The 24,890-nt window shown below is 32.6% G+C and overlaps 2 protein-coding genes across 2 annotated transcripts; both read right to left on the reverse strand.

Annotated features, from left to right (window-relative positions):
• Nucleotides 1–1,715: 1,715 nt before the first annotated feature.
• On the reverse strand, nt 1,716–3,719 carry LOC147384013 (uncharacterized). The gene is made up of 2 exons (XM_086426492.1): nt 3,366–3,719; nt 1,716–1,924 (listed from the first exon to the last, which is right to left on the reverse strand). Exons 1-2 carry the CDS (start codon nt 3,682–3,684, stop codon nt 1,893–1,895), a joined length of 351 nt encoding a protein of 116 aa, XP_086282618.1. The 5' UTR covers nt 3,685–3,719; the 3' UTR covers nt 1,716–1,892.
• A 6,167-nt stretch (nt 3,720–9,886) lies between these two features.
• Nucleotides 9,887–11,341, reverse strand: LOC147384014 (uncharacterized). Its single transcript, XM_086426587.1, has 2 exons — nt 10,999–11,341; nt 9,887–10,101 (listed from the first exon to the last, which is right to left on the reverse strand). The coding sequence occupies exons 1-2, from the start codon at nt 11,315–11,317 to the stop codon at nt 10,070–10,072; spliced, it is 351 nt and encodes a 116-aa protein (XP_086282713.1). The 5' UTR covers nt 11,318–11,341; the 3' UTR covers nt 9,887–10,069.
• Nucleotides 11,342–24,890: the final 13,549 nt, after the last annotated feature.

Below are 24,890 nucleotides of genomic sequence, written 5' to 3' on the forward strand. Positions count from 1 at the left end.
TGCGAAAGCAAATTTGCAGCACTTGTCGGATCGAAATCATCAAGGTAAGCTGTATAAGATTTCCTCTTCTTCTCTATGAAATCCCCTTCGAAATCTCTCTCTTAAAAAAAATCCTAAAAAAGAAAAAAAAACTTAATGTAGGTATTCTCGACAACTAACTATCTCCTTGTAGCGAAGACTAGAAGAAAACAATGGGATATGAAAATAAAATTTTCATTAGAGAGAGATGGGGTGTAAGATGATGGATGATAGAGAAAAATAGGATTTTGTGGAGAAAAATCAAGGAGTTATGCTTAGTCGTTTAGTAACAATCCAATCGTTTCCTTAGATTGACATTGACTTTTAATTAGACAAAATATTAAGTTAGATGAAGTGGGACCACTAAAAGATAAAAAGAGATTCGGAAATTGAAGATTCAATTTGATTTTTATGTAGATAATGTATTTATATTTAAAAGCCTATTTCAATTGATTATCATCTAGTTCTAATTAAAAAAACTATCCGGACCAATATATATTTTGAAAATATCAGATTAAATCAAGTTTCAAGACCAAATCCCACTTAAAAATTAAATTGAGTTTAAAGAGGGATACAAATTGATCAAGTCTATTAGGCCCATTTTGTCGAGTTTTTTTCTCTTTCTTTTTAATTTGTCTAACATGATTAGGGTAATTAAAGGGAATAGAAAGCTCAAATTTAATTGACAATTATAGATAAGTTTCTCAATGGATCACATTAGACTCAAAATTTGATCAACTTCTCTGCCGTTACTCCACGTTTGGATTGAGGATCTAGAGTACGTTCCTGAACCGTTAAGGGCTTAATATGATATCTTATTGGATCGAGTATATGTCAATTTTGTGTTCAACATGTCTCTATTATATTATTTTATCTATACAATATCTGTTTATTTCTTAGATAATGATTCTCGATTCTTGCAAGGAAAACCTATGTCATTCTCTATTAAGAGAGAATCACAATACTACTCTCATTTGATTAGAAAGGTTATTCAATTATCTGGATTATTTACCCAATGGTCTTTTGGGTAACTTGGGATTCAACTCATTTTAAAAGAGCTTATTCTTTTGAGTTGTAAGATATTTGTTAAAGACATGCGACAAGTGAGAGATCAAAGCTCTCATTTGATAGATAATGTTATCCTCCAAATGAGGAATTCGAGTTGATCTTAATATTTGGGGCCGGGCAATGTGTCAACCAACTAAACTATGTATCCAAACTCAATTTGAGGTGATGATCTTTAATACGATCCAATGTCATGCCAAACCATCAAATTTTGTTTCTTTTTTGTGGGTAAACTTGATTTGAACCAACGACTTGAATCATCGATTATTTTAGTATTCGCAACCTTATAAAAATGAATTTTCATTAAATAATGAGTCTTGATGATTTGACTCGCCAGGTGGCATACTCAAATGACTACATGACGTGGACAAGTTTGGGAACCATAGATATGTACGCCTCGGGATACATGGTTCCCTCAGGATACATTTTTATGGGGAAGTACAATCATGTATCTCGAGGCATACAAATCTATGGTACCCGAACTTGTCAAATCATGGAATCGATTAAGTATGCCACCTGGCTAGTCATATTATCACACTATTAAATAATTAGAATTGGTAGTTTGGAATTTATATGATAAACTGAAAAAATGGTACGTTACAAGAGAATAAAAAAGAGAATGAAAATGATCTGAAGGCCACAATAATATCTTATATAGACAATAATTTCTAATTTATTAAACATGGTGATGGATAAAACATGATCCTCCAACACATAATCTCAAAGAGCCCAAACCATTACGTTTTTCATCTATGACCACAAGCTTATTATCACATAATCCTCTTATTTTTGTTTCTCTTCTCCCACCTTCATGCCGAAGGAGGAGGAGGAACTATGAGACCTGTAACAGATACAAGCATTGAGATTAGGACAAGAAAAATCTATTTAGAAAATTATGCAAGTTATAGAATTTAATTGAGCTGTTTTGATCACATGCAATATTGAAGACTGATTATGATCCATTGTTTTAAAACTCATTTTGATGTCTCGTCTAGTCCATGAATGAGATCGAGTTGTCTTGGACGAGTTTACCAATTTATTCGAGTTTTCTCGTTCAAAAATGACAAAATCAACTGACTTTTAAGAGACACATCAGATTTGAGACGACTTGTCAATTCGTCTTGTTGGTGAAAGATATCGAGACGAATCAGACAAGTCTTCTCAGCCTCAAACCAGTTTTAAAACCTTGTTAATATCCCAATTAGAACAAAAAACAGAGGTCAAGCTTATGATAACAAAAGACATGGTTCTATAGGAAGATTATATGTTTAGCCCATAGTTTAAAGCGATCTACTTGAATCTAATATCTATTGAGTTTATTCAATTTGAAAACTCACAAATCAATTACGACAAGTCAAGTAAAAATATGTTATCAATTATAAGGGTGCACATGGTTCGGATTTTGGCAAAATTGGAATCAAACCAAACATGATCGGTTCTTCAAATTTGGAACTGAATCAATCCAACTACTTTATAGAACCGAACCAATCCAAACCAACCTGGGTTTGCATTGGTTCTCGGTTCTCATACTTATTATTTTCAATAGTAAAATTAAAATAGTTAAAACTTAAAACTAAGCAAAATAAATATTAAACAAAGCATCACGCATAACACATTAAAAATAAAAATCACTTAACACTTACTTTGTATGAGGATCAAAATCATTCTTAAAATCAAATGTTGTTTGTTGCTTGTTCAAAGTCAAAATCAAATGTTGCTTGTTACTTTGTAATTAAAAGTAAGGAGGTACATTTTTTATGAGTTTTTGTTAGAAAAAACAGAGGAGACGAAGTTGAAGACTTTGATGAGTTACCTTAATACACTAACACAGTTGAAAGAGAAAGAGAGAGAGAGAATAGAAGAATGAAACTAAGAAAGGATTTTATTTTTAAATAAATAAATAAGTAAATATATATATATATAAATTGGTTCGGTTCTATTATACTCCTAATCTAGAACCGAATCAAATCAATTGGATTTTTTTTTACAATCCGCACCCAAACCAAATCATGCTCAATCCAAACCAATCCAATCCAAAAGGCTCGGATTGGTTCGATTCTTGGATTTACCCAATCCAATGTGCACCCCTAATCAACTATCTTTATAATTTTACTATTTTTTATAAAAACCTTATTATAGTAATAAAAATCTTAAGAATCAAAGAACAATTTCCTTCAAATCTAAGGGATCCATGCATAGTGGGTTCCATACCCATCATGCAACTTTAACCATTCATACATACATACATGAAGAGATAATGAGAGTTGGATGGAGGGTCTTACTTCCACATTTGGTTCCAGGGGCAAGAGGTCTCCCACAGGTTTTAGCCACATAGATGATCTTTTCTACGCTCACCATCTTCTCCATATCTTTTGTTACGAGCTTGCACACACAAGGAATGTCCACCTTTTGTATCACAGTGCAGCATTCGTGTGATGGGGGCTTCTGTGGCCCGTTTTTCCCAACAAATTGAGCACATTGTAGAGCTAGAGCCTGAAGATCACCAGCACAACGTTGGGCCCACACCCCGTGGCCAGAAACTAGTACTCCAATCATCAACAATGCTATCAATGCTAAGCAGCGAACATTAAATACTGCCATCTCTCTCTCTTTCTTCTTTCTTTTACTGTATATGTTTGATGAGACTGACTGATTGATCCTCACAGTATATATATAGAACATGGATTGTGGGGCCCACAGAGACGTGACATTTCTATCCTGAAATTACCTTCATTCGATGATACGTTACAATCACTTAAAAAATATATATATATATATATATGGGAAATGTTCAGCACCCTAAGTTTTACCACACATTTTAACAAACGTTTTTTGTCCTACATGGGTTATAAGTTTTGGTATGAGCTGATTTTTGGTGAGGATGATCTCTATGATTAGAAAATCATCCTCCCTAAAAATCAGCCCATTCCGAAATGTTTAGCCCCATGTTTACACGTTGAAAAATCGTGGACCGTCCATTTTTTGTAAATCATTTTTGATGGGGTTAGAAGTTTTGGAATGAGCTGATTTTTGGTGAGGATGATCTCCTCACCATAGAGATCATCCTCACCAAAAATCAGCCATTCCGAAACTTCTAACCCATGTAAGACAAAACACGTTTGTTAAAATGTGTGGTAAAACTTAGGGTGCTGAACGGGACCCTATATATATATAGGGTCCCGTTCGCCACCCTTAGTTTTACCACACACTTTAACAAACGCGTTTTGTCTTACATGGGTTAGAAGTTTCGGAATGAGCTGATTTTTGGTGAGGATGATCTCTATGGTGAGGAGATCATCCTCACCAAAAATCAGCTCATTCCAAAACTTCTAACCCCATCAAAATTGATTTACAAAAAATGGACGGTCCACGATTTTTCAACGTGTAAACATAGGGCTAAACATTTCGGAATGGGCTGATTTTTGGGGAGGATGATCTTCTAATCATAGAGATCATCCTCACCAAAAATCAGCTCATTCCAAAACTTCTAACCCATGTAGGACAAAAAACGTTTGTTAAAGTGTGTGGTAAAACTTAGGGTGCTGAACATTTCCCATATATATATATATATATATATATATATATATATATATATATATATATATATATATATATATATATGGGTCCCTTTCAGCAACCAACATTTTGGCAAAACATTTTTCAAAACATGGGTTAGAGGTTTTGGAATGGGCTGATTTTTGATGAGCATGATCTCTATGGTGAGGAGATCATCCTCATCCATAGAGATCATGCTCATCAAAAATCAGCCCATTCCAAAACTTCTAACCCCATGTTTACAAGTTGGGAAATCGTGGACCGTCCATTTTTTGTAAGCCATTTTTGATGGGTAAGAGGTTTTGGAATGGGCTGATTTTTGGTGATGATGATCTCCTCACCCTAGAGATCATCATCACCAAAAATCAGCCCATTCCAAAACCTCTAACCCATATTTTGAAAAATGTTTTGCCAGAATGTTTGTCAAAATGTTTGTTGCTGAACATTTCCCTATATGGGTCCCTTTCAGCAACCAACATTTTGGCAAAACATTTTTCAAAACATGGGTTAGAGGTTTTGGAATGGGCTGATTTTTGATGAGCATGATCTCTATGGTGAGGAGATCATCCTCATCAAAAATCAGCCCATTCCAAAACTTCTAACCCCATGTTTACAAGTTGGGAAATCGTGGACCGTCCATTTTTTGTAAGCCATTTTTGATGGGTAAGAGGTTTTGGAATGGGCTGATTTTTGGTGATGATGATCTCCTCACCGTAGAGATCATCCTCACCAAAAATCAGCCCATTCCAAAACCTCTAACCCATATTTTGAAAAATGTTTTGCTAAAATGTTTGTTGCTGAACATTTCCCTATATGAGTCCCTTTCAGCAACCAACATTTTGGCAAAACATTTTGGCAAAACATTTTTCAAAACATGGGTTAGAGGTTTTGGAATGGGCTGATTTTTGATGAGCATGATCTCTATGGTGAGGAGATCATCCTCATCAAAAATCAGCCCATTCCAAAACTTCTAACTGATCAAAAATGGTTTACAAAAAATGGACGGTCCACGATATATATATATATATATATATATATAGGGAAATGTTCAGCAACAAACATTTTGGCAAAACATTTTTCAAAATATGGGTTACAGGTTTTGAAATGGGCTGATTTTTGGTGAGGATGATCTCTACGGGGAGGAGATCATCATCACCAAAAATCAGCCCATTCCAAAACTTCTAACTGATCAAAAATGGTTTACAAAAAATGGACGGTCCACGATTTTTCAACCTGTAAACATGGGGCTAGAGGTTTTGGAATGGGCTGATTTTTGATGAGGATGATCTCCTCACCGTAGAGATCATCCTCACCAAAAATCAGCTCATTCCAAAACCTCTAACCCATGTTTTGAAAAATGTTTGTCAAAATGTTTGTTGCTGAAAGGGACCCATATATATATTTATATATATATATATGGGAAATGTTCAGCAACAAACATTTTGACAAACATTTTGGCAAAACATTTTTCAAAACATGGGTTAGAGGTTTTGGAATGGGCTGATTTTTGTTGAGGATGATCTCTACGGTGAGGAGATCATCATCACCAAAAATCAGCCCATTCCAAAACTTCTAACCCATCAAAAATGGTTTACAAAAAATGGACGGTTCACGATTCTTCAACTTGTAAACATGGGGCTAGAAGTTTTGGAATGGGCTGATTTTTGGCGAGGATGATCTCCTCACTGTAGAGATCATCCTCGCCAAAAATCAGCCCATTCCAAAACCTCTAACCCATGTTTTGAAAAATGTTTTGCCAAAATGTTTGTTGCTGAAAGGGACCCTATATATATATATATATATATGGGGGCGGTTCAGCGGCCCTAAAGTTTAACAAACTTCTTGCCAAGTTTTCTACGTCGTTAGATGTTGACGGATTTGACGGTTCAGCGTGTGTTTACGGTTTTAAAAACAAAACGTAACTTTTTTACAATCGGCCCCCTCTAAAAATTTTGTATTCTGTTTTAAGTCCCTCCCTCTGAACAAATCCCTCTCTCTCCGAACTCTCTTCTTCCTTCGTTCAGAAATAGAATACGAGCAGAGACCGCTCTTCTTCGTTAAGAAACAGAGGTTCTCTCATTTATTTTGCAGGCCAAAGAAGAGTGAGGAACAATTTTTGAAGAGTAGTGTTGCACTCTCTTTTGCAAAAAATGGTCACCCCCGATTGTTCCCCTCTCCATGTTTTGTCTCATTAATTGTTTGTGTAATATAGGCCATAGAAGGATTTCTGATAATGCACCGAAGCACAAAACCAGGATCTTTCAGAAAATGGATTCCTACTCGAATAGTTTACGTTAACTTGTCAATTTTGGAATCCAATTTGGGATTTTCCCTGGAATGCAGTAATATAAATTCATGTAGAAGAAAAGATTTTTATCTATTCGGACATCGTACTTGCAAAAACAGTTTTGATCTTGGGTTCTGCTCATATAGGTACCAAATTCTTCTTTTTTTTTTTTTTTTGTAATCTGGTTCTGTTGGATACAATGTGGTATTCCATCTTTTGTTAGCGCCTACTGTTAGTAGCTTTGATTCATCAAGTTTGTTAGTGCAATTTGGTTTAGTAAGTTGTTTCTTTTAATTTGAGAATGAAAAAAAGTAGTGCATTAGAACCTATCTTGGTTTTAAAGATCGTTTTGATGTCTTGTTAGTGCAATTTGGTTTAAACGGGTTCTCTGACGGTCGTTCAAACTGGGTGAGAGTGAGAGAGAGAGAGAGAGGGACGACGATGGTTTTTTATGAAACTTCAGAGAGAGCGAGACAGATGGGCTTCTTCGTTACAGAGAGTTCGAAGAAGGGTTTTATTTTCGTTACAGAGAGTTCGAACGAAGAAATGGGTTATGTTCTGTTGGGGCTTGTGAGGGACTTAAAAAAGAATACAAAGATTTTAGAGGGAGCCGATTGTAAAAACGTTACGTTTTGTTTTTAAAACCGTAAACACACGCTGAACCGTCAGATCCGTTAACATCTAACGACATAGAAAACTTGGCAAGAAGCTTGTTAAACTTTAGGGCCGCTGAACCGCTCCCTATATATATATATATATATATATATATATATTATATATATATATATATATATATATATAATATATATATATATATATATATATATATATATATATATATATACTTTCCTTACTAATTTAGCAACATTTTAAGTTTTACTAAGAGTTGTTTTGCTGAAATGGATAACTACATTAGCAATCCAACATCATAGCCGTCTAGATTTCATTAAAAAAATATCAAATCCAAAAAAGTATTTTAAAAAAAAAAAAAATTGAACTCGTTCCAAGTTTTTAAATATGGACGGCTATGAAATTTTCATTCAACTCTCAATTTTGAAATTAAAACTAAACAGTGAAAAGTAATTTTTTTGTTGAAAATTGTAAGAATTTTGTTCTCTATAAAGTTGAAGCACCGGATCGTTAGTTTGGATGCCAAAAGGTAAGGCCAAGGACCCATAGTAAGGGTGGAATTCTTATTAACTTAGTAAGGTTAGTCCAACTTTAAACAAAATGCATTGAATGTAACCGCACCAAGTAGTTAAAGGGTAATGATAAGACTGACAAAACTAGTGGTCTTGTTTATCATGATTAGGGGTGTCAATGGGGTACTCATCTAATGGAAATTGAAATTGGAATTGATTAGAATTGCGTCTAAAATGGAAAACTAAACCAATAGAATTAGATCCGTTAAGTTCTATTCAATGTATACCTGCAGGATAATTGAAACTAATTTATTTTGTTATTTCTTTTTATACTATAGATAATTTAAGGTATTTTTTTAAAAAATAAATACATATATGATATTCTTCAATTTTTCATATAAATTATCGATTGGAGCTTAAAATGATCTCTCTTCTAAAAATTTAGTACTTTTAATTAAGATAAATTTATATTTCAAAAAAATTATTAAATTTGTATATTTAGTTGTAGACACCTCATTTTTGTATATGTCTAATTCGACAATTCGTCACTTGATTGCAGTGAATTCCTAATGATGAGTGCGAAGAACTCGAAGGTTTGTGAGTACTGTTCCCAATTTTTCTATTTCTAGTCCTTCCATCTCTCTTACTCGTTACGACTCGATATAGAAATTTACGTACGTTTAGGATCGCTACTCCTTATGCCCGATTTAACAAGCATGTACACTTAGATTCGTTACACAATTTGATAACTTAGAGACCTCGTTACTCTAAAAAAATATGAGTTCGACACTTAGAAATAATCATGTTAGGATTAAAAGAAACCTTATGCCAAAATTCGTAAAAATCTGCAAAAATCACTAAAATGATGAAAATACTCCTCATGAATTTCAAACCTTCGAAATATCTTGAAAGTACATCCATTGCACTTAGAATATGATTTTGAGTTTAATGAGACCCAAATCGATGAAAATAGAAAAATTTATGAGAAATCACAAAAATGACCGAAATGTCTCTCAATGTTCGACTTAGACCTAGAGACCATAATTCTCAGGAAAATATGATAAAAAAAAATTTTAAATTCGAAATCAAATTAAAAATCAAATCTAATCAAAATCAAATTTAAATTCAAACTAAACATCAAATTCAAATTTAAATCAAAATTTCATCAAAATCCACTTGAAAATGTAAATTAAGAGTTGATCAACAAATAAATTAAAATTTAATCAAATTAAATTTTATTTATAAAATATTCGTTTATTTATTTGATAATGATTCTCGATTATTGTAAGGAAAAGCTATGCCATTCTCTATTACAAGGGAATAACAATACCTCTCTCATTTGATTAGAGAGGTTATTCAATTATTTGGATTATTTACCCCATGGTCTTTTGGGTTAGTTGGGATTCAATCCATTTTGAAAGATATTATTTTTTTGAATTGTAAGAAATTTGTTAAAGACATGCAACAAGTGAGAGATCGAACCTCTCATTTGATAGATAATGTTATCCTCTGAATGAGGAATTTGAGCTGATCTTAATTTTTGGGGCCGGGTAATGTGTCAACCAAATAAACTATGTGTCCAAACTCAATTTGGGGCGATGATCTTTACTGCGATCCAATGTCATGCCAAACCATCAATTTTTTTTTTCTTTTTTGTGGGAGACTTTACTTGAACCCACAACCTAAACTATCAATTTTTATGGTATTCGCAACCTTATAAAAATAAATTTTCATTTAATAATTAGAATTGGTAGTTTAGAATTTATATGATAAACTGAAAAGGTGGCATGTTGCAAGAAAATTAAAAAGATAATGAGAATGATCCGAAAGACCAAAATAATATCTTATATAGAGAATAATTTCAAATTTATTAAACATGGTGATAGATAAAACATGGTCTCCAATACATTATCTCAAAGTGCACAAACCATTACGTTTATCATCTATGACCAAAAGATTATTATTACATAATCCTCTTATTTTTCTTTCTCTTCTCTGACTTTCAAGCGGAAGGAGGAGAAGGAACTATGAGACCTGTAACAAATACAAGGATTGAGATTAGCCCAAAAATAATCAATTTAGGAAATAATGCATGTTAAGGAATTTAATTGAGATGTTTTGATCACATGCAATATTGAAGACTGATTATTACCAATGGTTTTAGAACTTGTTTTGACTTCTTGTCTTGTCCATGAATGAGATCGAGTTGTCTCGGATGATTTTTCAAATTTATTCAAGTCATCTCGTTCAAGAATGACACAATCGACTGACTTTTAAGAGACTTCATATTTGAGATGACTTGTCAATCTGTCTTGTTGGTGGAAGATACCGAGACAAATCGGACGAGTCCTCTCAGTCTCGAACCAGTTTTAAAACCTTGTTATTATCCCAATTAGAATAAAAAACAGATGACAAGCTTATGATAACAAAAGACATGGTTCTAAAGGAAGATGATATGGTTTAGCCCATAGTTTAAAGCAATCAGCTTGAATCTAATCTCTATCGGGTCGATTCAATTCCAAAACTCACAAATCAATTCCGACGAGTCAAATAAAAATATGTTATGAACTATCTTTATTTATTTATTCTTCCTTCAAATCTAAGGGATCCATGCATAGTGGGCATGGTTTCAAAACTCGTCGGAGACCGAGACATATAGCCCAAGTCATCTCGGTATCGCTCAGTAACAAAACGAGATGGACGGACAAGTCAATGTATCGGATGAGATTTAGAACTCAACGTTCATTTCTCTCAATGTTGAACAAGACGTCTCAAACGTATCGGAAAACTCGTCAGAGACGAATCGGTCTCGTTCACGGACGAGATGTCAAAACGAGTTTTAAAACAATGATAATAGGTCCAGACCCATTATGCAACTTTAACCATTCATACATACATAAAGAGATAGTGAGAGGGAGATGGGGGTCTTACTTCCACATTTGGTTCCAGGGGCAAGAGGTCTACCACAGGTTTTAGCCACATAGATGATCTTTTCTACGCTCACTAGCTTCTCTATATCTTTTGTTATGAGCTTGCACACACAAGGAAAGTCCGCCTTCTGTATCACTTTGCAGCATTCCTGTGATGGGGGCTTCTGTGGCCCGTCTTTCCCAACAAATTGGCCACATTGTAGCGCTAGATCCGAAAGATCACCAGCACAACCCTGGGCCCACACCCTGTGGCCAGAAACTAGTACTCCAAGCATCAACAATGCTGTCAATGGCAAGCAGCGAATGTTAAATACTGCCATCTCTCTCTTGCTTTTTTTTTTCTCTCTTACTGTATGTTTTTTATGAGCCTGACTGCTTGGTCCTCACAGTATATATAGAACATGGATTGTGGGGCCCACATATTATAGTGGACCCCACAGAGGCGTGGCATTTCTATCCTGGAAAATTACCTTCATTCAATGATACGTTACAAGCAATTAAACCACCGAAAAAAATAAATCCTTACTAACTTAGCAAGATTTTAAGTTTTACTAAGGGTTGTTTTACTCAAATGGATTACCACATTAGCAATCCAACATCACAGCCCTCTAGATTTCAATAAATAAAAAATATCAAATCCTATAAAAAAATTTCTAAAAAATTTGGGCATGATCCAAATTTTTTATATATGGACAGTTATGGAATTTCCACCTAGCTCTCAAATTTGAAATTAAAACTCAACCGTGAAAAGTAATTTATTTTGGAAAATTTTTACCTTAGTAAGGCTAGTCCAACTCTTAACGGAATGCATTGAATGTAACCTCACCAAGTTATTAGTAGGGTTGCAACTAGGGCGGGTAAGGGATCAACTCGTGCCCAATCCAAACTTGACAAACACCTACTCGCGCCTTTGCCCAATCAGAACCCTAGTCAAGTCGGGTTAGTCGGATTAATTCATTCTTTATTAATACTAGGTAATTTAGTATTGGTAAGGTTACACATAAAGGTAAGTTGCGTGTCAAAGAACTTAAAATTTATAAATATTTTTCTTAGAAATGTATTTCAAAAATTTATATATATATAAAATTATAAGCAAATTTAAAGAGAGAAGAAAAATAATAAGATTAAATAAAGTAATCATTTTTTATATTAATAATCATAATTTTCAAGAAAAGAAAAATCATTTAAAGTTGAAAATTTTGTATGCAATATAGAATTAATCTGAAAATAAAATATTAATTACAAAATAATTTTTATCTAATGAAAAAAATCATACATTAGTTTTGAAATATAGATTAAAAAAAAAAACATACATTTTGAAATATGAATTATGAGTATGAAAGAAACCAATATAAGAAATATTTTTAAATTATAATCAAGGTTTAAAATGTCGTTTCGATACAATATTTTTGGTTTCCTAGAAACCCGAAATGAAATTGAAATATTGTCGAAATATAACTGATACATTCAGAGAATTTGAGTTTCTCTTCTCTTCCCTTCTCTTCTATTCTCTTAATAAGTTTCTCTTCTATTCTCAGCACCGAAAAGGGCAGAAGAATCTGTGGAGAGAAAGGAAAGCAAAGTTAAAATCAAATTGAATTGTAGACAGAATCGAAGAGTGAGACACAATCAGGTATCTAAAAATTAGTCTTACCCTAGAAGGTCTGAGGGACTCTAAATCCCTCACGAGGAGTTTCCGGGGCAAACTCCCAGTTTCAAGAGACAATCAGGGGGTCCTTGTACCAACTTTTGTTAGCATTGGGAGAAAAAGAGCCAATGTAATTGCTGCACTCTTGAAGGACAGTGAGTAATACTCAAGGCGCTGGGGGATAGCTTTCAGATTATACTTGGAGAGGAAGTCAATGGGGGTTATGCCCATCTTCTCTACTATCTCCACCAAATGGTAGAAGTTGCCAGACATTTCGCCTGAGGCCCGGTTTATCTTACTCAATACCTCCCGGAGGAAAGGAGAGAGAGGGAAATAAATGCTAGCCTTAATTTGACCGACGAATACGATATTCTCCCCCTGACAACATTCACCAAGTTCCTTGGGGTCCTTTTAGGCCCGAATAGACATAGAAACAGGGGTATAGAGTCATCTCCGAAATTAGGCCATGTTAGCAGTAGTTGAGAAATCAAGTTTGTAGAAAAGAGAAGAAAATGGAAGAAGATTACCTAAGTCTGAAAGAGGTAAAAATAGTAATGAAGTAGAAAGAAAAAGAAAAAGAGTTTTTTGTAAAATGTAGAGAGACGAGATCATAGAAAGCAATAGCACAGTAAGAGGGAGAATGAGAACTAATCTCCTATTTATAAGAGGAAGTAAAACAGTACATACGCCTAGGAGGATAGCCTAATCCACCCTAAACGTCACAGTTTAGAGGTGGTGCTGATGATAGTAGGGCACATGGACCGACATAGATAAAAGACGATTCGTCTTAGCCATCAGAAATGATTTGAAACGACACAGCATTAAATGCGTCGATTTATTAAGAATATGAGTAATTATAGAAAATCAAGACAACCAATGCGAAAGATGATACATGTCTCAAGAAGACGGTGAGACTTCACGTCTCCTCGAGAGGGGGTAATTGTAAAGGGAAATAATTGTGCAATTATCTAGACCGTACACGTATCCAAATCGGTTGAGCGGTACCATGCATAGATCAGCATGTGGGCGCTAACCAACAATAGGGAAGGTCAAAGCAGAGATTTCCCTAGTCTTGCTAGAAGGGCAGCATAATACCGAGTAAGACCTAGCCTACAAAATATGACAGATCTGGTATCAAAGAATACCTGTAATCCTGATATGCTCATGTTAAGCCCAAAGATCTCGAAGGAGATCTTTCTAATATAGTATATCCAATCCAGAAGATCCATATTCTGTTGGAAGGTCCAAAGAATTAGGGGATTCCCTGGGATCCCCCCCCCCCCCTTTGTGAGAAGGGGAAACCCTTATTCGTAGAAAAGATCTATAAATTACACAATTAACATAGAGGACTGGATCTTTGGGTGGATTAGAAATCTAGCCAGTTGATTAGATTATTCCTCAACTTCTCTAACTTGAGCGTTAGAGAATTTTTAGCAGGTACCTCACTGGCATAAGGAAAGATGCAACAGAACTGACTTTGGACCTGTGAGGTAGAGTTTATCGGCATCGTTCACCAGATTCAAACCACACAAAACCGATTTACAATGGGAGAGATTCATTTTTTTTTTCACGTTAATAAGGTTGGGTGAATGTTTTAAAACCTTTACAATTATCGTGCCCAAATTGGATTTGTATGACTTATGATGATAGAAGTTCAAGATTTTTTTACTATTTTTATGATAATTAAGATATAAAATATTTTTGTTTTTGTTGCGATGACTTCATCTGTCATGCTTAATCTGATTTATATGATGAGTTTATGATGACTTGAATTTTGTGGTTAGGAGTAATCATCCCATATGATTTCATGGCTAAGAGTTTGTGATGATTTGAAAATTATTCCATACGATGATGCATTTTTAACTTGATGAATATGCATATTTTTGAATGATGAATATTTTAGAAAATCAAAAGTCATGCACATGTGCTCATTTGTTTAATTTAGAAATTTGATGAATATGAAAAGTTTCAAATTTGAAAATTTTATATGCATTACTATTTTGTCAATTTTCAATTTGATAATTCGTCATACATTTGTAATTTTCTAATTTGGAAACTCACCTTTATAAATTTTCTATTTTTGAAAATTCTTCTTCATAAGTTTATATTTTGAGAAATTCATAGTTGAAGCTTTCTAATGTAGAAATTTTATAATTTTCTCTTTTGAAAAAATTCATATTCATAAATTTCTAATTTAGAAATTTCACTTTTTGGTAATTTTCCAATTTAGGAGTTTTGCATTTTTTGGTTTAGGATTTTCTAATTTAGAAATTTTATGTTTTTTTTGAACCTTTTTATTTTGAAAATTTGGTATTTGCAAATTTCTAATTTAGGAAGTCGTCACATATTAATAATTTTCTATTTTGGAAAATTAATTTCTATAAATTTCTAATTTGGGAATTCATCACATATTAAAAAATTTTCTAATTTTTAATTTAAAAACTTCATAAGTTGTCAATTTACCAGTTTTTCATATTCATGGTTTTCAAATTTGGAAAATTTTGACAAATTCCTATTTTATCTGATCTGGAAAATATTTGCGTATGTGGATTTTCAATTGACTTTTAATCATGGGATATAATTAGGGATTTTCACATTTTCCCGTTTTTGTGCAAATTTCTAAGAATCATTTAAATAATTAAAGAATTTTAGCCGTAAGATTTGTTTAACAAATTCGATATAAATTGATGATGATTAGACCCTAGTTGGAATTTAGTCTTTGTATCTTGACCATAGGATAGTTTTGGATCGTAGTAGAGTCCAATCGCCTTAATCGGGCGAGTTCAATACCTAACACCTTCCGAAATCTTACTCCTTATCCATTTTTTATATCTATAGATCGATCCAGATCCATTTTAGAGTTATTTTTAGTTACTAGACCTAAATTAGGTAGCGACTCCTAATTCTCAAAAAATCTCCAATTTACCAATTAGACTCCTTTCAACTATTTAGTGCAAAAGGATCGAGGTGATTTCAGTTGGTTCAATCTCCAGTGGAGTCGACAATCAAATCTCCTCGACCCTTTTCCACTAGATAATTAAAAGGAGTCCGATTGGTAAATTGGAGATTTTCTGAGAATTGAAAGTTGCCATCTAGTTTAGGTCTAAGAACAAAAAATAACTCAAAATAGATCTAGATCAGTCTACAGATAAAAGAAATAGGTAAGGGGTCAGATTACCGATTTTGAAAAGTGTTAGGCACTGAACCCGCTAGATCAAGATGATCGGTCTCTGCTATAATCTAAAACTATCGTATAACCAACATACAAAGACTAAAGTCAAACTAGTGTCCAATCATCATCAATTTATATCGGATTTTCTAAACGAATCTTATAGTCAAAAACTTTTTCAATCATTACATGATTCTACGAACTTTGCATAAAAAGAAAAAAAAATGTGAAAAAGCCCTAATTTCATCCCATGTTCTAAGGTTCACGTGACAATATTTTTCAAATAAAAATCTACATATACAAATATTTTTCAAATTAGAAAATTAGGAATGTGAAATTTCTAAATTGACAATTTATGAAGTTTCTAAATTAGGAATATAAAATTTACAAAATTAGAAATTTAAGAATATATGAGGAATTCCCAAATTAGAAATTTGCAAATATGAATATTCTAAAATAGGCACATGAAATTTCCGAATTAGAAAGTCATATATTTTCATGAAAATAAAATTTTGAAATAAGAAAAATGCAACACTCCCATATCGGAAAATTACAAAATATGAAATTTCTAAATTAAAAATTTATGAATTTGAATTTTTTCAAAATAGAAATTATGAATTTCCAAATTATAGAGTTCCAAAAATGAAAATTTCAAAATAGAAATTATGAATATGAAACTTTTCAAATTAGGAAATTATGGACACACAGCAACTCAACAAATTGACAAAATTCAATATCGCACAAAATCACTAGATTAATGAAATATGAATATACATGAATTTCAAGATTAGTAAAATCAAAATCTTTTAAAATTGTCAAATCAGGAAAAGTATGGACATACATGAATCTCGAAATTAGCAAAAATCAAAATCATTTAAAATTGTCAGATCAGAAAAATTATGAACATATATGAATATCAAAATTAGCAAAAATCAAAATCCTGTAAAATTGTAAATCAGGAAAATTATGAACATGTTAACAAATTCATGAAGTGGAGATTCATACATGTCAAATTTCTGAGTTAGGAATCTCATAAACACATAACAAATCAGCGAACAAAGAATTCATACACATAAAACTCTTGAATCAAAATGTTATGAACACGTGGCAAATCGACGAATTAAAAATCCATATATATGTAAAATTTTAAAATCAAAACATTAGGGACACATGGCAAATCAGTAAATCATTAGGAACACGTGATGAATGTTATGAACACATTAACGAAAGTTGAACAATCATCCATACAAATTAAAAACGATAAAAGAAGGAGAAAAAAAAATAAAAAAGTAAACAAAAAGAAAACCAAACTTACTTATATGACAGAATGGTGGTCGCAGTGCGTTCCTTTATATAAAACTTGAAATAGCTTGAGATTTTAAATAAGATAGAAAGATGATGAGATGAGGGATGTTTTGGGACGATCAAAAAAATAAAAATTCATAGACGATGGTTGTTGTAGAAGCTGTTGCTATGAGTTGCAATTGCACTGCCGATCTGAAGAAAAAAGAAAATCATCAACTATGATGTTGAGGTATTGTGAAGTAAATAAAAAAGGATAATGGATGTGCTATTGACTTTCAAAGGGAAAGAAAGGAAGATGGCTGGGGGCCATTGCGGGGGCGTTCAAAAGAGGAGAAAGAAAGATGGTTGGGGACTGTTGCTGGAGGTGTTGTAGGTGTGCACAGGTAAGATCCCTTCTTTTTATTCTCTTATTATTTTCTTTTATCCTTTTTTCTTTACTGTGTGGATCATCCAAGACATCAGAGAGGGAATGGAGAACGTGAGAGAGAGGGGGAGAAAGTCATGTTAGTCGTGGTTGAAAGAGAAGAAGGTGGATGTGGAGTATTGGAGTATTAGAGAAGAAGGGGTTGTGTCTGAGCTACTGTGATGGACTATGGGGAAGAAGAAGGGGTTGTGTAGAGTGACTGTGATGGACTATGGGGAAGAAGAAGGGGAAGGATAATTTCTCCTCTTTTTTCCTTTTTCTTTTCTTCTTCTACCTTTCGCTTTTCTTCAGATTATTATTTTTTTGTTTATTTATGCTGCTACTACGTAATCAGAGAGAATGGGAAAGAAAAGTCTCCAACCCCAAAACGTGGAAGAGAAGGAGAATGTAGATACGTGGGGAGAGAGAGGGCCTATGGAGTGTAAGAGAGAGGGAGAGTGAAGGGGGATGGTCTGTTCCTATTGGGAGTGTAGAGACTGTCTTTTTATAAGAAAATTGTTTCCAAATTTTTTATTTCTATATTTGTTTCTTTTTTCTTCCCACGTTTTCTTATTTCCTTTCCCTTTTTTTTACACATTTTTTTATTTTATTTTCCCTTTTTTTCTTATTTGTTTGTATCCACTTTTTTTTTGTTTTACACATTTTTTAACAAATGGGAAACAATCCGATGTTTGTCGCATTTTGATATCCCTTTGGTTAATTTTAGTTTGATCGATCGATTGAATTTTAATTTGAATTTGATGTCGATTAAATTTTAATTTGAATTTGATTGGCCAATTGAATTTTAATTTTGATTGGTCGATTTTAATTTTGATTCGATTGGTCGATTGCATTTTAATTTTCATTTGAATTTTGTTGGTCGATTAAATTTTGATTTAACTTTTAACTGGACAATTAAATTTTGGCTTGAATTTGAATTTGAATTTGATTTTAATTTTAATTAGTCGATCAACTTTAATTTTAATTTTAACTTGAATTTTTAATTGGGTTTTGATAAAATTTTACTTTGAATTGGTTAATTAATTTTTAATTATATTTTAATTAAATTTGAATTTGATTTCCAATCTCAATTGATCGATTAATTTTTAATTTAATTTTGATTTTGATTAGTCGAGAATTTTTCAATTTTAAAATTTTTTTTATCACGTTTTCCTAAAAATCAATGTTTCTAAGTAAAAGTCAGACATTGAGGAGCATTTTGGTTATTTTTGTGATTTCTTATAACTTTATCTGTTTTTATCGATTTGAGTTTCGTTAGATTCGAAATAATACTCTGAGGGTAATGAATGTACTTTCGAAATTTTTCGAAGGTTTGAGATTTAATGAAGGGTATTTTCATCATTTTGTTGATTTTTAAAAGTTTTTATAAATTTGGCATAAGGTTTCTTTTAGTCCAATGTGATTATTTCTAAGTCTTAAGGTCATATTTTCCTAGCGTCGTAATATCTCTAAGTTATTGAAATATAAAATGAAACTAAGCGTACTTACTTATTAAATTGGATATAAGGTGTAGTGATCCTAAGCGTGTATAAATTTCTATGTAAAGTTGTAACGAGTAAGAAAAATTGAAGGACTATAAATGAGAGAAATTAGAGAGAATACTTACAAGTCTTCAAGTTCCTTACGCTCATCATTAGGAATAGATCGTGACCGAGGGATGAATTATTGAATTAGGCAGATGTAAAAATAATGTGTCTACAAGTATATAAAACTGGGGCATCAGTACCATTTGATCAGGTGACCCTAAAAGGTATATTAATGCACCTACGCTAGAGTAAACAGAGCATTTGTCCTATTGTACACTACATAGTTGAATATCCCAATTGCCAACGTAGTACTAGTACGTGATCGATCTCCTTGTGGGACGCTAAACCATTTATGAAAGTTACAACCCTAGTCTCGTACCTATACGGTATATCAAACTAAGTCACCACGTACCATCTAATTGAGTACGCTCGAGAGAGGTATATAAGTACACTTGGGCAAGGGTGACCAGATAAATTGCATTGCACATAATAAACCTAGAGTCTAGGAATCTTCATATAGGTCACAACCCAAATATATCGTGGGTTTTCCCGGGTTGTTCTATTCAATCCAACAAAAAGATAAGTAGATGGATCGGTTCACACCGCTCAAATTAAACTCGCAATATCGGTCCGACTCAAAAAAATAAACTTAATGGATAAACTATATCAATCCATTGGGTTGAACTTAGTCCACATCGAACCAACCGATCGGTCTAATTGAAAATGGATCTTATCGAACCACGCCAAACTTGTTAGATCGATTGGTTCTTTGATAAACCACTTAGTTCCTCCCAATAGATCGGAATAGTTCATAACTAATTAATTACTAATTTCAAACAAACATTTTGATCAACCTTTACAAAACCAAATTAACTAATTGATTACAAGCAAAGAAATGGCTAGTTTAGCCCATTAGGTCAGATTAGTTTGAATAAAACCAACAACTTGATTGGGCACGTGGATTCATTCATGGAGCCAATCAAATTGATGAGTTTTCATTATCTCATTTTGACTAGTCTGATCAAATGAATTAAACTAGTCACTTCATTTTGCCCATATGATTGTAGGTCATTCTATTAATTTTTTATTTTAGTAAATTCGGTAAATACAAATGATGCATCTGGATTCAACAATAGAGGAAATATTTTATCTGGTCAAAATTGCTCTAAGGCATTCTACGTCATCCCATTTTGTGTCGAGTCTGTTTAATACATTTTTACCCAGGTCATTCTTTTAAGTCATTTAACGGGTTGTCTAGTACAATCTTCATTGTTTAGTCGAATCCTTTGCCCTTATTGATCGTGATCTTCAATTTTCTTTTCCTAAGATGATCAATTTTAAACACAGTTAATCTACGTCAAATCATGCAAGGTCTTGTGAATCAGATGAATTGAACTCATCAATGCCATCCGGTTGTGACATACCAAGACAACGAAGATAGACATAGAAGAGATCTAACGATTAGAATCAATCTTTCAAAAAAAATTAATTACCAAGCATGTCCAAATACGATGGAACTTCTTGCCCAAGAAATCACCTATGCACGTATGTCGAGGACATGCATCTTTGAGGTTTGGAGGGTGAACAAATGACACAATTATTTTGCATTACTCTTGAAAGACCCGCTCTTGAATGGCTTATGTTCCTAATATAGTATCGCCTTCACACCTAAGACGAAATCATGGAGGAGTTTATAAAGTAGTTTAGTCTGAAGGTCGCTAACTCAACTTCAACACAATTGACAGTAAATGTCATTAAACGACCCAATCCAAGAAGAAAGTTTGATGATCTCAGGATAAGCTTGAGTATCACCCTGAAGATGTTAACAAGAAATGATTGATCTCATCGTTGTAACATAGTTCCGTACCTCATTGTCTTCAAAACAATCACAAAAGTGACCAGTTCTGTGAGTTTCACTAGATTATAGGTTATTACATTGACAAATGTATATCTCTCCGTCACTTTATTTAGGACCTTATCAATAAAGGAAAGATAACCTTTAAGTGGAATGTTTAGTCTTTTGGGTAAAACATAATCTAGTTATCCTAGTCTTGTCTCATCATGTCTAATATGCCTATTCAGTTTCCAAGTTGTGTTAGGTTTTAAATGTAGTTCTTTTTACAAGAGTCCTTGTTCTAGTTTAATAATGAAATCCTTCCATTCCAATGAAATAAAAAAAATTATTTCGATAATAATGTATGCAACAAGTCTTCAAAATTTGAAAATGAATTTGATTAAATATTGAATCTAAGGATAATTCTTGAGAAGTGCGAATCAAAATTGTCCACTCCCTAGAAGAACATGAGAAAATAATGAACTTATTCAAGAAGTTTAATGATGTTTTCGCATGATCCTTTGAGGATATGCCAAGTGTAAGCACCAATATTTTTCAACGATAAATATTTTTGTCCAATGATTATTTACGTTCAGAAATAAATTTCACTTATGGGCACAACATGTATCTCTAGAATCGAAGGTTACTCTGACAGTTCAAAGACACATCGTACCTCGAGAGAGTCATGAATAAAAGACAGGAAATTCAAAACATGAATTGCACTCAGCAAATACGTATGCTTAGGTTTGCTACACATTCCGATAATCTAGAGATCTTGAAATGCAAGGAAAATTTAACCTTGAGACTTCGAAATAATTACGTTGGGGCTGAAAGAAACCTCATACTAAAAATTTTAAGAATCTATAAAAATCAACAAATTAACAAAAATACCCCTCATGAATCTCAAACCTCCGTAAAATCTCGAAAGTACCTTCATTACCTTCAAAATAAGATTTCGAGTCTAATGGGACCTAAATCGGTAAAAATAGAGAAACTTATGAAAAATCACAAAAATGACCGAAACACCCCTCAATGTCCGACTTTGACCTAGAGACTTTGACTCTTAGGAAAACATGATCGACAATAAATCATCAACGGATTTATGTGCATCAGAAATCTAAAAAAAATCACATGAAAAGATAAAAATAAATTGAAAATTTTAAACGACCAAAGTGAAAAATTAATAATTTTAACTTCAATTAATCGATCAATCAAAATAAATCCAGACGAGTAATCAAATTAAAATTAAAATCCAATCGACCAATAAAATTAAAATTAAAATCCAATTGACCAATAAAATTAAAATTAAAATCTAATCGACCAACAAATTGAAACTAAAATTAAAATCCAACCGACTAATCAAATTGAAATTAAAATTAAAATTAAATTGGCCAATCGAATTCCAACCGACCAATTAAATTAAAATTAAAATCTAATCAACAAAGTAAAAAATTAATCGAACCACAATAAAAATTAAAGTTAACCTATCAAAGTAAAATTGAAAATCAAATCGATTACTAAAAGATTACTAAAAGATTACTAAAGCACGAGTAAGATGTTATCACTACCCATATAATTCTACAAGAAACGTCCCATTAAAGGAGAGAAAATCTAGAAAAAAAAATTCAAAAAAGAAATTCTATAAAAAAAAAAAAACCTCCTATGCAAAGAGAGAAAATCTGGAAAAAAAAAAATCAAAATGGAAATCCTACAAGAAACGTCTCATTCTATGTCTTAAAAATTGAAGAAAAGAATAGAAAGAAAATGCTATTAAGGCTGAGTCATTTTCCAACTCTTCAAGGGGCCACCACAACTCACTCCACAAGCCTTCTCTTTTCCTCTCTCCTACATCTTCTCTCTCAAATTCTCCCTCTCTTCCCAAGTCTCTGACCCTTCTCTCCTCTTCCTTTCCATTACAGCAGACAAACCATTTTCTTTTCCTCTCCATTATAGTAGTCCCATCTAACGTCCTGAATCCATCTTCTTCAAGTTCTTTAAGCAAACCAATAGTCCCAAGACACCTTCTCTTTCTCTTTCCCTTTTCATTGTAGCTGCCATAGCCCACTTTCAACTCCTTCTGTCCACGGACAACTTCTGCTCACACGCTACCCCTTCCTTCAGCTCTCTTTCTCTCTCTCTCTCCCACGTTTCTTCTCTATGAGAATTCTCTCTTTTTCTTGGACTCTCTCCTCGCATATAATTTTCGGACAACAGCAAGAAAAATAGAAAAGCAAAAGAAAAAGAAAGAGAAAGATAAGTGGAGGAAGAAGACCTACCTTCTTCTTCAAGTAATACTACTCCAACGGTAAAATCAGCAACCATTACAATTGTCTTTTCCTTCTTCTTCAAGTAATACTACTCTAACGGTAAAATCAGCAATCATTACAATTGTCTTTTCCTTCTCAAAAATGTCCTGAAACCAACAGCCTTTCACGCCATCTCTTCCTTCTCAAAAACGTCCTTAACCTAACCCCCTCCTTTCACATCCATTAATTAGCAGCAACTGATCTTATTCTTCCTCATTCAACACCTCCAGCACATACGACCCATAGTCACAGCCAAGCAGCAACTAGCATCGACGTCTTCATTTTTCTCTCTTTTCTTTTATAGCCAGCAGCCACAACAACTACTCGTAAGCCTGTCGGGTTGTATTTGAAGGAACGAACCCACTGCTATTTCATCCTATAGGTAAGTTATTTCTTTTTATCGCTATCTTCTTTCTCTCATTATTCTTCATGGCGAATTTCTTTTTCTTATTTCTTCTTCTACTTTCATGTGTTTCTATAGCTATTTTTGCCCTTCATTGATATCTTACGTTAATTTTGGCATCATGATCATCATAGAGTCTATCATAAGGAAAGTTTTTATGCTAACAAGGTTATGTAATGTTTTATCATGTTTACATCGATTTACAATATAAGAGATTCATTCTTTTATTAATTTTCTCTTTTTCACGTTAGTAGGGTTAGGTGAATGTTTTTTAAACTTTACAATCATCGTGCTCAAATTGGATTTGTATGACTTATGATGATAGAAGTTCAAGATCTTTTTATTATTTTTATGATAATAGAGTTAGAAAATATTTTTGTTTTTGTTGCGATAACTTCATCTCTCGCGCTTAATTTGATTTTTATGATGAGCTTATGATGGCTTGAATTTTGTGGCTATATAGGAGTAATCATCCTATATGATGAGTTTATGATGGCTTGCATTTTGTGGTTAAGAGTGATCATCCTATATGATTTCATGGCTAGGAGTTTGTGATGATTTTAAAATTATTTCATACGATGATGCATTTTTAACTTGATGAATATGCATATTTTTGAATGATGACTATTTTATAAAATCAAAAGTTGTACACATGTGCGTGTTTGTTTAATTTAGAAATTGGATGAATATGAAAATTTTCAAATTTGGAAATTTTATATGCATTACTATTTTGTCAATTTTCAATTTGATAATTCATCATATGTTTGTAATTTTCTAATTTGGAAACTCACATTTATAAATTTTCTATTTTTGAAAATTCATGTTCATAAGTTTTTATTTTAAAAAATTCACGTTTTTGTAATTTTTCAATTTAGGAATTTTGCATTTTTCTATTTAAAATTTTTATATTCATGAAAATTTATTATTTTCTAATTCAGAAATTTCATGTTTTTTTTTAAACTTTCTATTTTGAAAATTTGGTATTTGCAAATTTCTACTTTGGGAACTCGTTACATATTTATAATTTTTTATTTTAGAAAATTAATTTTTATAAATTTCTAATTTGGAAATTAATTACATATTCATAAATTTCTAATTTCTAATTTAGAAACTTCATAAGTTGCCAATTTACCAGTTTTCATATTCATGGTTTTTAAATTTGTAAAATTTTCACAAATTCCTATTTTATCTAATTTGAAAAATATTTGCGTATGTAGATTTTCAATTGACTTTTGATCATGGGATATAATTAGTGTTTTTTCACATTTCCCCGTTTTC

Source organism: Akebia trifoliata, chromosome 15 (genome assembly GCF_017979445.1).
Source record: "Akebia trifoliata isolate Shusen 1 chromosome 15, ASM1797944v1, whole genome shotgun sequence".
In the NCBI taxonomy this organism is placed as follows: Eukaryota; Viridiplantae; Streptophyta; class Magnoliopsida; order Ranunculales; family Lardizabalaceae; genus Akebia; species Akebia trifoliata.